We start from the raw sequence: 12,703 nt of genomic DNA, 5'->3' as shown, positions 1-12,703 counted from the left end.
ATCCAGGAATTTATTCATTTCTTCTAGATTTTCTAGTTTATTTGTGTAGAGGTGTTTATAGTATTCTCTGATGGTAGTTTGTATTTCTGTGGGATCAGTGGTGATCTCCCCTTTATCATTTTTTGTGTCTATTTGATTCTTCTCTCTTTTCTTCTTTATTAGTCTGGCTAATTATCAGTCTTTTCAAAAAACCAGCTCCTGGATTCACTGATTTTTTGAAGGCTTTTTTTGTGTCTTTCTCCTTTGGTTCTGCTCTGATCTTAGTCATTTCTTATCTTCTGCTAGCTTTTGAATTTGTTTGCTCTTTCTTCTCTAGTTCTTTTAATTATGATGTTAGGGTGTCGATTTTAGACCTTTCCTGTTTTCTCCTGTGGGCATTTAGTGCTATAAATTTCCCTCTGAACACTGCTTTAGCTGTGTCCCAGAGATTCTGGTACGCTGTGTCTTTTTTCTCATTGTTTTCAAATAACTTATTTATTTCTGCCTGAATTTTGTTATTTACCCAGTAGTCATTCAGGAGCAGGCTGTTCAGTTTCCATGTAGTTATGCAGTTTTGAGTGAGTTTCTTAATCCTGAGTTCCTTTTTTTTTGAGACGGAGTCTTGCTCTGTCGCCCAGGCTGGAGTGCTGTGGCCCATCTCAGCTCACTGCAAGCTCCGCCTCCCAGGTTTACGCCATTCTCCTGCCTCAGCCTCCCGAGTAGCTGGGACTACAGGCGCCCGCCACCGCGCCCGGCTAGTTTTTTGTATTTTTTAGTAGAGACGGGGTTTCACCATGTTAGCCAGGATGGGCTTGATCTCTTGACCTCGTGATCCGCCCGTCTCGGCCTCCCAAAGTGCTGGGATTACAGACTTGAGCCACCGCGCCCGGCCAATCCTGAGTTCTAATTTGATTGCTCTGTGATCTGAGAGACAGTTTGTTATAATTTCTGTTCTTTTACATTTGCTGAGGAGTGTTTTACTTCCAATTATGTGGTCAATTTTAGAATAAGTGCAATGTGGTGCTGAGAAGAATGTATATTCTGTTGATTTGGGGTGGAGAGTTCTGTAGATGTCTATTAGGTCTGCTTGGTCCAGAGCTGAGTTCAAGTCCTGAATATCCTTGTTAATTTTCTGTCTTGTCGATCTAATATTGACAGTGGGGTGTTAAAATTTCCCATTATTATTGTGTGGGAGTCTGAGTCTCTTTGTAGGTCTCTAAGAGCTTGCTTTATGAATCTGGGTGCTCCTGTATTGGTTGCATGTATATTTAGGATAGTTAGCTCTTCTTGTTACATTGGTCCCTTTACCGTTAGGTAATGCCCTTCTTTGTCTTCTTAAATTTTTGTTGGCTTAAAGTCTGTTTTGTTAGAGACTAGAATTGCAACTCCTGCTTTTTTTTTTTTTTCTTTCCTTTTGCTTGGTAAATATTCTTCTATCCCTTTATTTTGAGCCTATGTGTGTCTTCACATGTGAGATGGGTCTCCTGAATACAGCACACTGATGGGTCTTGACTTTTTATCCAATTTGCCAGTCTGTGTCTTTTAATTCGGGCATTTAGCCCGTTCACATATTAAGGTTAATATTGTTTTGTGTGAATTTGATCCTGTCATTATGATGCTAGCTGGTTATTTTGCCCATTAGTTGATGCAGTTTCTTGATAGTGTTGATGGTCTTTACAATTTGGTATACTTTTGCAGTGGGTGGAACTGGTTTTTGCTTTCCATATTTAGTGCTTGCTTCAGGAGCTCTTGTAAGGCAGGCCTGATGGTGACAAAATCTCTCAGCATTTGCTTGTCTGTAAAGGAGTTTATTTCTCCTTCACTTATGAAGCTTAGTTTGGCTGGATATCAGATTCTGGGTTGAAAATTCTTTTAAGAATGTTGAATATTGGCCCCCACTCTCTTCTGGCTTGTAGGGTTTCTGCAGAGAGATCTGCTGTTAGTCTGATGGGCTTCCCTTTGTGGGTAACCTGACGTTTCTCTCTGACTGCCCTTAACATTTTTTCCTTCATTTCAACCTTGGGTGAATCTGATGATTATGTGTCTTGGGGTTGCTCTTCTCGAGGAGTATCTTTGTGGTAGTCTCCCTGTTTCCTGAATTTGAATGTTGGCCTGTCTTGCTAGGTTGGGGAAGTTCTCCTGGATAATACCCTGAAGAGTGTTTTCCAACTTGGTTCCATTCTGCCTGTCATTTTCAGGCACCCCAATCAAACGTAGCTTTGATCTTTTCACATAGTCCTATATTTCTTGGAGGCTTTGTTCATTCCTTTTCATTCTTTATTCTTTAATCTTGTCTTTACACTTTATTTCATTAAGTTGATCTTCAATCTCTGATATCCTTTCTTCTGCTTGATTTATTCGGCTATTGTTACTTGTGTATGCTTCATGAAGTTCTCATGCTGTGTTTTTCAGCTCCATCAGGTCATTTATGTTCTTCTCTAAAGTGTTATTCTACTTAGCAATTCCTCTAACCTTATTTCAAGGTTCTTAGCTTCCTTGCATTGGGTTAGAACATGCTCCTTCAGCTCAGAGGAGTTTGTTATTACCCATCTTCTGAAGCCTACTTCTGTCAATTCATCAAACTCATTCTCTGTCCAGTTTTGTTCCATTGCTGGCGAGGAGCTGTGATCCTTTGGAGGAGAAGAGGCGTTCTGGTTTTTGAAATTTTCAGCCTTTTTGTGCTGGTTTTTCCTCATCTTTGTGGATTTATCTACCTTTGGTCTTTGATGTTGGTGACCTTCAGATGGCGTTTTCGTGTGAACGTCCTTTTTGTTGATGTTGATGCTATTCCTTTCTGTTAGTTTTCCTTCTGTCAGTCCCTTCTCCTGCAGGTCTGCTGGAGTTTGCTGGAGGTGCACTCCAGACCCTGTTTGCCTCGGTATCACCAGCAGAGGCTGCAGAACAGCAAAGATTGCTGCCTGTCCCTTCTTCTGGAAGCTTCGTCCCAGAGGGGCACCGCCAGATGCCAGACGGAGCTCTCCTGTATGAGGTGTTGTCTGTCGACCCCTGCTGGGAGGTGTCTCTTGAGGAGGCAGTGTCTGTCCCTTAGCAGAGCTTGAGCACTGTGCTGGGAGATCCGCTGTTCTCTTCAGAGCCAGCAGGCAGTAACTTAACTCTGCTGAAGCTGTGTCCACAGCCGCCCCTTCCCCCAGGTGCTGTGTCCCAGGGAGATGGGAGTTTTATCTATAAGTCCGTGACTGCCGCTGCTGCCTTTCTTTCAGAGATGCCCTGCCCAGAGAGGAGGAATCTAGAGAGGCAGTCTGGCTATAGTGGCTTTCAGGAGCTGCGGTGGGCTCCACCCAGTTCAGATTTCCTGGCAGCTTTGTTTACACTGTGAGGGGAAAATGGCCTACTCAAGCCTTAGTAATGGTGGATGCCTCTCCCCCTACCAAGCTCCAGCATCCCAAGTGGACTTCAGACTGCTGTGCTGGCAGCAAGAATTTCAAGCCAGTGGATCTTAGCTTGCTGGGCTCCATGGGGGTGGGATCTGCTGTGCAAGACTACTTGGCTCCCTGACTTCAGCCCCCTTTCCAGGGGAGTGAAGGGTTCTGTCTTGCTGGCATTCCAGGTGCCACTGGGGTATTAAAAAAGAACTCCTGCAGCTAGCTCAGCATCTGCCCAAATGGGTGACCAGTTTTGTGCTTGAAACCCAGGGCCCTGGTGGTGTAGGCAGCCAAGGGAATTCCCTGGTCTGTGGATTGCGAAGACCGTGGGAAAAGCATAGTATCTGAGCCGGAATGCACCATTTCTCAAGGCACAGTCCCTCACGGCTTCCCTTGGCTACAGGAGGGAGTTCCCTGACTCCTTGCACTTCCCGGGTAAGCAACACCCTACCCTGCTTCGGCTCGCCGTCTGTGGGCTGCACCCATGGTCTAACTAGTCCCAGTGAGATGAGCCGGGTACCTCAGTTGGAAGTGCAGAAATCACCCACCTTCTGGGTTGATCTCGCTGGGAGCTGCAGACTGGAGCTGTTCCTTTGGCCGTGTTGACAGTCACCCCAACGTTTGTCTCTTTTACGAACACGGTATTTCTGTCTGTTGAAGCGTCACTGGGGAGAGACCTCCTTTACTTGGTTTGATTCTTAACACTCATTGTTGCTGAGCCGTCGTGCTGGGCACATGCCCAGTGCTGTCGTGCGTACATCTCATCTCATTCCCAAAGTAACCCTGCGAGATCGGTCATTTTCCCCCAGTTAGAGCAGAGGAATAGGGGGCTCAGACAGGGCGGCTCCCAAGAACGAGGTTGTGCATGGCTGAGCCCTGATTTGGACAAAAGCGCATTGCCTTCCTCACTGAGTCTTTGATCACAGCAGTCAGCCCCGGCCTCTGTGCAGGGGGATGCTCTGAATGTCCTTGCAGTGCTTGTTTGTAGGGCTTGGGGTTTCTGACAGAAATTCTCTTTCTCCATAAACCTTGAGGGTCTCCTGTGCAGGTGTGGTCACAGGCCTGAGGGTGAACATGCTGACTGCCCTGGCATGTGCCCAGGTCCCGTCAGGAGTGGCTGGTGCAGCCTGCACTTCTCTTGGTAGCTCACTGACAAAGGTGGTCAAAGATGGGGCAGTCTTACAATGCATAAAAATAAGCGGCTCAAGTTTCAGACCCTCATGGAGCAGGTGGTTTCAGATGTCAGGCTTTGAAAAGAAAATGTTGAGAACTAATGAGAGAAGCAGGTCTCCAATGCCTCTTCCTTGAGGGCTCGTGGGGATCAGCTGCTTTTCCTCCGAGCTCCCTGCTGCCAGCTCTCTTGTCCACTAGGCTCTAGGCAGCCTTGGTACTGGCACCAGGAAGAACCAGGGGCACAGGGCCCCCGCCAGCATCCTCAGGGCCATTAGCTTCAACTCAGGTTTTTACTGAAACCTCAGTGTGCTTCTCAGTCCTCTGGGGTCAGCCTTGCTGGAGCCCCTCGGTGTGTGGGACTGACTGTTGCCCTCCTGGACTGTAGTCATCCTGGGAACTAGGCATTCCTCCTGAGAGGACCTCTTACCGGTTTTTGTCTTGTTCTAGACCAGCCACTGCATTACGTAGTTGTTACTGAAATTTGAGTTGCTGAATTGTTTTTCAGTGTTACACCGCTATTTACTGTTCAGGCCTTCACACACACCGGGCCCTGCTGCTGGTTGTCTCCCTCCAGTGAGGCTTTGAGCCATTGCTGTAATTACCTGCCTTAGAGCGAGAAGTAGAGGTGGTCAGCTTGAGCTGTGGGCCATGCGGCCTAATCCTAGTTTCTGTGCACACGTACACAGAGATGTGTCTGCCCTTTGGAGTCTCCTGGCATCTGAGTAACCTGGATTGTTTTTCAGTCAAACAAGATACCTGGAGTTCCCCCCTACCCGGTGTGAGGCTCCTTCAGCAGGGCTGTGATGGCAGCTGAGTGTGGATGGGGACAGCTCTGGCCATGCTCTGTGATCACAGAGCTGTTAGCAGGAGAACCCACAGGAGGTCTGATCCGGCCCTTGGCGTGGGCTGAGGGGAGTGTGTGCCACAGGTAAAATGCAGGCTGACTGCCGGAGGTCAGCACCTTTTCCTGGTTGAGGCTGTATGCTCACTCAGATAGGTGGTGTGGCGGCCTTTTTATGGGTGCCTGGCTTCTGCAAGGTAGCTGCCAACATGGTACTTGGGGAGGTGAGCCAGCTGTTAGGGTGGGAGCAGAGGCCCTGGGAGCTCAGAAGGGTAACGACAGCTGCTTGTTCAAAATACAGATCTGCTGATTCAAAGCTATTAATCTAAACTTCTGAAATAAAGACAGACATGGAAGGAGTTAGCATAGTGTTGATCCATATTTTCCCTCAAACGAGAAGTAGACTTGGAATCCTTTTCTATATCCAGGATCCTAGTTCCTGCATTTTTTCCCTCTGGTTCTTATTAGCATTTTTCACTTTATAAAATAAAAATATGCATTACAGTTGCCAAGTTTAAATTATTGGGATAAAATGCCCTACCACAGAATTAAAACCAAAATAATTGCTCATGTGATGTCCCTTGAGGTGCTGAGTGGGCTCAGGACCCTCCGCCACCTGCTTAACAGGGAGAAGGCTGGGAGGGAGGGGCCGCCTACTCGCACAGGACAGCAGGGGACAGGCCAGGGCACACCATTTGAGTCCATCACAGAGCCAGCTCTGGCAGATTCTCTTTGGAATAAGAATAGAAGTGAATTTTGTATCTGAAGTTGTTTATGTTTCTCTGAAATTCACATCAGTCAACACCCGGGTCACAGCTTCCTTTATCCTCTCTTGGAGAGGAACAGGGAAAGGGTTGAGAGAGCCCTGCCTTCTCAGAGGGCGGCTGAGCAGGCTGCCCCATCTGCCATGGAGGCAGGTGAAGGCTCATGGCGTCCACAGCTCCTACCATATCCTTGTTGCTTCTCTGCAGAGAATCTGGACGAGGCTAGAGAACAGAAAGAAAAGAGTCCTCCAGACCAGCCTGCGATCCCCCACCCACCTCCCAGCACTCCCATCAAGCTGGAGGAAGGTGAGCTCTGCTGCCACCGCCGTGGGAGGGTGCACGGCTCGTGCGCGCTGTGGCGGAATGTGGCGGGAGTTGTGTTAACACCAACAGAGAAGTGTGTGCTTGCATCAACGCCAAGATGTGACACCTCTTTTCTCCTATATTGGTTCTGTCCTGGGTAACTCCAGGCAAAACAGATTTGTATGTGAGCTGTGACCAAGTAGGAAGGCTGGCCTCGGGGGTTGGAACCCACCTTGGTTGCTGGTGTCCATGTTGCCCATTGCTCGCCCACTCCTTGTGCCGTGTTGTCGTGCAGATGCCACCTCCGGAGGTGCCCTCCGCTGTGTGAGCCACACGCCGGCTGCCTCTCAGCCACCGTGTGTCTGTGGTGTGTGATCCCGGGTGTCTGTCCCTCGGTCTCGTACATCCGTGTCTCTCGTGAAGCCCATGGCCCTGCCTTTCTTCTTCTGTAACCTGATGGCTGTGACTGAATGCATAGATTCTCTCCTTGTGCTTTTTTCTTCCTGTGGCTGCGTCACAAGCAGGAGACGGATGCGCTAGAGAGTACCTGTTACCCTAGTAAGTACCACGCTGCCTCCGCTCTCCACCGGTGCCCTGTGCTTTGCCTCATTCTCCTGCTTCTTTGTTGTTTATTAAGTTTTGTTTTCTGTTTATTTAAAATAAAGACAGAAGCCCCCCCTTTTTTGTACCCAGTCCCTTGGAGGCCTTCCTGGAAGTGGCTCAGTCGCCTGAGCACTGTGCTGCCTTCAGTGGCAGCGGGTGCCTCCCTCAGGGCCTCTACGCACCTAGGTGCCACTGGAGCACTCTGGGCCTCAGAGGTTCTTACCTCCGGCCTTCGAGGATCTCTTTGGAAACCCTCGGTGGGAGGGTTTGACCACACTGGGTCAGATGTCAAGTGCAGCCTTGGTTCAGACAGGCTGGGGTTCTGCCACCTGCTGTGTGGGGTCGGATTGCCTTAGAGCTTTGCTGAAGCTGGTCCGAGGAAGGTGGGCAGAGCAGGTATTGGACCCTTATAAAGCCAGTGTGATGTTGGCTCAGAGGATGGCAGCTCTCCAGAGCGAGCGCCCTGGGGCAGCCTCTGTCCTAGCATCAGCCACACCGTGCCCAGCAGAGTGGGCCCCACCTCCTCACAGAGAGCGGCGCCTGTGTGCCCACAGCCGTCTCCCGGCCCTCAAGAAGCCTGGCCTGGAATTAGCCTGGGGCAGCTGGCGGGGTGGGGGCGCTTCCAGCTTCCCAAAGGTAAAGCCTTGAGGGTTTGGGGCCTGGGCCTCCTGTGCTGCTCCTAACCACTCAGCTGACTCCCCTGGCCCTGATGTGTGGCTTGATTTTTAAACACTAAACAGCTTGTGGTGTCTAACCTGTCAGTTGCTGGTAACGTTGTAGGCTGTTTACGAATGGAATGGACAAAGCGGGTGCCCGGGTAAGTGTGGAAGGAAGGCGCCCCCAGGCCATGTCCTCAGGGCCGATTGCGCCTTCACAGAGGGCCACTCCTGATGCTGGTTGGGAGTTTTTGCCCCGCTCCTTGCCTTAAAGGCCGTCTTTTTCCTTTTAATTAACTTCCATCCTAAACGGCTTTGTTCTTTTGGATGTTGACATCACACGTGCTGTGGGAGTTACGCACAATTTTCTACTGGCTGTTTTGGGGGAGACCAGGTGTTGTAGACCCAAATTTAGACTTCATTTCACGACTGTGAATACATGCCCTTAGGGTGACAGGGCAGACTTCTCTTCACATAATGAAAGCGGGACGTCGCTCCTTTAGCTGTCCTCAGCTTGTGCTGCCGTCTGTCTTTCCGGTGGGGGGACCCACGCCTGGGGCGGAGTCTGGTGTTGTCAGCACACTGCCCACAAGAAGGAGCTAAAAACTACCCTGAGACCAAGTCTGTGTTTTGTGATTCTAGCTCCGTCCAGCCGTACAGTAGAGTAGACCATATTTTAAGTTTCTTGTCTTGGTAAAAATCCATAGAGTCAAATAAAATGGCAGTTTCCTGTGTGGGGTGCCCCCATCTCAAGGTGCCCTTTGAGATCTGGGCAGGAACCCTTAACCCCGTCTCTCACCTCACCCACTAGACCTTGTGCCGGAGCCAGCTACTGCAGATGACAGTGATGCCGCCACCTTTAAGCCAACTCTCCCCGATCTGTCCCCTGATGAGCCTTCAGAAGCACTCGGCTTCCCTATGTTAGAGAAGGAGGAGGAAGCCCAGAGACCCCCAAGCCCCACTGAGGCCCCTACTGAGGCCAACCCCGAGCCAGCCCCAGACCCAGCCCCGGTGGCTGAAGAGGCTGCCCCCTCAGCTGCCGAGGAGGGGGCTGCCGCGGACCCTGGCAGCGATGGGTCTCCAGGCAAGTCCCCGTCCAAAAAGAAGAAGAAGTTCCGTACCCCATCCTTTCTGAAGAAGAGCAAGAAGAAGAGTGACTCCTGAAGGCCCTGCGCTAACACTGTCCTGTCCGGAGCGACCCTGGCTCTGCCAGAGTCCCCGACTGCGTCTGTGCCCTGTCCTTGTGTAATGGAATGCAAAAAGCCAAGCCCTCCACCTAGCTAGGGGTCCCCTCACGTGAGCAGCCCCGTGTAGCCCTGAGCTGACCCAGCGTGTGCGCAGCAGCCCCACCCCACCCTGCCTCTTGTCCTCTCAGCCTCAGCTTCTGGGGGAGACGTGCTCTCCCCACAGAGGGGAGGCACTAAGTCACGGTCCTAGCTGGAAGGTACTGGAGGCTTCTGCAGCTTTGGCCGCAGGTGTCACCCTCCTGAGCCTTGACCTTTCCTGCCATCCTTCCTGTTGTGAAATCACATTCTGTTTCTGCTCGGCTTCCCCTCCACCCTAAGGTCTCAGGTGATGGACTCAGACTCCTGGTTCCATGTGGCATTCTCTCTGCTCAGTGATCTCACTTAAATCTATATACAAAGCCTTGGTCCCGTGAAAGCACTCGTGTGCCCACTAGCGGCCTTGAAGAGGCGGGTCTGGGCCGGACGCTGGGCAGGAAGCGCCAGTGGCAGATGGGCCTGTGTGCACCCAACGCGATGCTATGCATGTCTGACCAGTGATCCCTCGACCACAACCAGATTCAGGAGCTCAGTTTTTTCACTTGGGTCTCTGGATTCCTGTCATAGGGAAGGTGTATCAGGAGGGGAAGAGTCCTTTCTAGAATTTTCTTTGAGTAGGTTTACAATTTAGCTTATATTTTTTGACTGTGAACGTGAACAGGCTTTTTGCTTTTTTCTTTCCAGACCCCATAGTAGAGCACTTTTCACTTACTTGGGGGAGGTTTCAGGGGATCTGTTCTCACCGTTAACTCAGTCAGAAAGATGCCCTAGTTGTGATAAAAGGTAACTCGAGGTGGAGAGCAGCCCCGGGGCCCCTCGACATGGCTGTCACCGAGGGAGCCTGAGACGTGCGCTCCTTGGCTAATACTGTTGTTTTCACTTCCCTGGAAGAGGCTGGAAAAGGGCTCAGAGCTGCTGAGCAGGAACTGGAGGGTGACCCATTTCAGGAGCTGCCTGGTACCAGCCTGACTAGGTGCAGGCAAGCTTGTGTGGGTCCAACAGGCCCCTGATAGAGCTGGTGCCAGATGTGGGCTCAGATCCTGGGCACGATGGGCCGAGCCACCTCGGATCCCACTGATTGGACGGCCGAGTGAGAACCAGGCTGCTGCATGGCACTGACTGCCGCTTTGAGCTTCCTCTGAGCCGCAGGGCCTGCTACGCGGGCAAGCGTGCTGCCTCTCTTCTGTGTCGTTTTGTTGCCAAGGCAGAATGAAAAGTCCTTAACCGTGGACTCTTCCTTTATCCCTTTTTATCCCTTCCTTTACCCCACATATGCAATGACTTAATTTTCACTTTTGTAGTTTAATCCTTTGTATTACAACATGAAATATAGTTGCATATATGGACACCGACTTGGGAGGACAGGTCCTGAATGTCCTTTCTCCAGTGTAACATGTTTTACTCACAAATAAAATTCTTTCAGCAATTTCTTTGTCTAAATCTGGGAAGCAGTTTTATATTTTAATTTTTTTGTTCCCAAGTTTGTCTGTGTGCCGAAAGGAGGCCTCCAAATGTTCATGTCCTGGTAAAACATCATCTGCAGCCATGGGCGTGGGAGGACGTTCCACCTGGCACTCCTGCTGTCCCTCCCGTGGGAACTCGGGGTGTCCAGGGAGCTGCTGGCCTGTCCTTGTCCCCACGGTCCCAGTCTCACCGTCACTGTGTGCTCATGTCTGATGGGGAGGGCGCTGTCCGGGGGATACCCTGCCAGGGTGCCAGGCATACTGCCAGATACCACCTGGCCAGGGCTGACCCCAGCCTTGGAGGGGCCTGAGTCCCCAGGCTGCCACTGCAGAGGGGGAAACTGAGGGTCTCGAAGACCCTTGGACCCTTCTGGTCAGTGGAACCATTCATTCAGCTCTAGCTGCCTCTCCTGGTGTGGGTAGAGACCCGGCTATGTATGGAGAAAGGCATTTGGTATAAAACAGGTGCTTTATTTCATCATCAGAAACCTGGTGCATAGTTTAGAAAACAAACAGAAACCCTGACAGCCTTGGAGTGCTGCCGCTTGGAGTCATTAATAGGAATGAGTCAGGCCGGGCGCGGTGGCTCAAGCCTGTAATCCCAGCACTTTGGGAGGCCGAGACGGGCGGATCACGAGGTCAGGAGATCGAGACCATCCTGGCTAACACGGTGAAACCCCGTCTCTACTAAAAAATACAGAAAACTAGCCGGGCGAGGTGGCGGCGCCTGTAGTCCCAGCTACCCGGGAGGCTGAGGCAGGAGAATGGCGTGAACCCGGGAGGCGGAGCTTGCAGTGAGCTGAGATCCGGCCACAGCACTCCAGCCTGGGGGACAGAGCGAGACTCCGTCTCAAAAAAAAAAAAAAAAAATAGGAATGAGTCTGGAGGAGCGCTGCCTGGGCTTCCTGCTGGGGGGCCGGCTCCCACCCACAGGGTCTCCCTGGACTGGGAAGGAGGGGGGTCAGGCAGTGGGCAGGGCTCTGACCCAGGCTCCCACTCTGCCTGGTGCCCACAGCCTGGGCACAGTGGCTCAGCTACTCATCCTTGAGCGTCTGTGCCGAATAATTCAGCTTCTGCAGGAGGAGGAAGGGGAGCAGAAAGAGCCCGGACCACATGGTGAAGCAGGCCTGGGCCCCAGCCAGCCAGTACACTGCGGAGAGACGGCAGCGTCACCCAGGCTCCGAGGGGGCTGGCACTGGGGAGGTGAGAGCAGGTGCCCGGCCCCCAGCACTATCCCACGCCCTCACCTGAAGCAGCCACCAGGGGCCCCGCGGCCCTGGCCAGAGCGCCTAGGCTGCGCAGTGTACCCATGACCGTGCCCTTCTGCCCTGGTGAGCCTGTGGGGAGAGGCGTAGTCAGAGGCCACTGCCCTTCTCCGGCTCAGGTGGCTTTGGCTGAGGGAAGGGTCTTACCATAGCCAGCGACCATGGAGGACAGGCAGGGCACCACAACGGCGGCGGCTGGTGGGGGACATTGAGGAGGCTCCCATCAGCCCAGGGGAGGGCACATCACCCAGCCCCTGCTGCCCATCGGATCCCCTGCCAGGGCAGGGCCACTCACCAAAGGAGTACAGCAGCAGCCCCAGGCCCAGCACGGGCAGAGAGTGGCCCCAGCCGATGAGGAGGAAGGCAGGCACCAGCAGTAGGAGGGCCTGCAGGTGGGCACGGCAGCCTCAGCACAGCCTGTGCCCCACACGGCTCAGGGGACTGCCTGCCACCCGCTTTGGAAGGACCCCCCTACCCGCTTCACGGCAGCAACTTCCCCACCAGGGTGGATCCGCCGGGCATAGGCACCCTGGATGGTGGCCATGGTGAGGCCGATGAGGAAAAACATCTTCCCCTGCTGCAGGCTGGGAGCAGGCGCGTTAGTGCAGGGTCACCCCGGGGCAGGGTCACCCGGGGCAGGGCCAGGGCGAGAGTGGCTGCCAAGGCTTTCTGGGGATGGGGGTTGGGAGGGGTCATCCCTGAAGCAGGGGCGTTCAGGGGGACAGCAGGCTGTCCCCAGATGAGGATCCACCTGCTGAACTGGAAGCGCTGGTGTGTGAGGAAGCTCAGCGTGTACTCCAGGCCCGAGAACAGGAAGAGGTAGAGGAAGTAGACGAGGCCCAGGCGGCGCAGGCTGCTGAGCCCTGGGGAGAGGTGGAGGGCGCTGGGAAGGCGACCACAGCAGAGAAGGGCTCCGCCTGGGGACGCGCAAGGGAGAGCAGGCTCCACACTTGGGTGGGTTCAGTCCTTACTGTCTCCAGTGGGTGGGTC

General features: G+C 52.5%; 2 protein-coding genes and 1 long non-coding RNA gene across 8 annotated transcripts in view; 2 read left to right on the top strand and 1 right to left on the bottom strand.

Annotated features, from left to right (window-relative positions):
* The window catches only part of ADD1 (adducin 1 (alpha)), a 107,445-nt gene extending 97,020 nt beyond the window's left edge, over nt 1-10,425 (top strand). For 3 of the 6 annotated variants that reach the window (XM_011936740.1, XM_011936741.1, XM_011936739.1), the window contains 3 exons: nt 6,348-6,446; nt 6,968-7,001; nt 8,514-10,425. In XM_011936740.1, coding sequence (XP_011792130.1) covers nt 6,348-6,446; nt 6,968-7,001; nt 8,514 — 134 coding nt within the window. In that variant the 3' untranslated portion in view covers nt 8,515-10,425. The remainder of the gene's footprint in view (nt 1-6,347; nt 6,447-6,967; nt 7,002-8,513) is intronic. The other 3 variants (XM_011936736.1, XM_011936738.1, XM_011936735.1) reach the window with 1 other exon arrangement.
* Nucleotides 10,426-10,898: 473 nt separating this feature from the next.
* Nucleotides 10,899-11,544, top strand: LOC105507999. The gene is made up of 2 exons (XR_001001190.1): nt 10,899-11,020; nt 11,329-11,544. It is a non-coding gene; the product is annotated as an uncharacterized LOC105507999 (long non-coding RNA).
* Nucleotides 11,325-12,703, bottom strand: part of MFSD10 (major facilitator superfamily domain containing 10) — a 4,413-nt gene continuing 3,034 nt past the window's right edge. Inside the window, exons 7-12 of the mRNA XM_011936734.1 lie at nt 12,465-12,576; nt 12,189-12,297; nt 12,009-12,099; nt 11,861-11,908; nt 11,696-11,785; nt 11,325-11,598 (exon numbers count right to left, since the gene is read on the bottom strand). Of these exons, the coding sequence (XP_011792124.1) occupies nt 11,483-11,598; nt 11,696-11,785; nt 11,861-11,908; nt 12,009-12,099; nt 12,189-12,297; nt 12,465-12,576 (566 nt within the window). The 3' untranslated portion in view covers nt 11,325-11,482. The remainder of the gene's footprint in view (nt 11,599-11,695; nt 11,786-11,860; nt 11,909-12,008; nt 12,100-12,188; nt 12,298-12,464; nt 12,577-12,703) is intronic.

Source organism: Colobus angolensis, unplaced genomic scaffold (assembly GCF_000951035.1).
Source record: "Colobus angolensis palliatus isolate OR3802 unplaced genomic scaffold, Cang.pa_1.0 Scaffold157, whole genome shotgun sequence".
Lineage (NCBI taxonomy): Eukaryota > Metazoa > Chordata > Mammalia > Primates > Cercopithecidae > Colobus > Colobus angolensis.
Note: the sequence above shows the minus strand (reverse complement) of the source record. Positions and strands in the feature narration are given on the sequence as shown.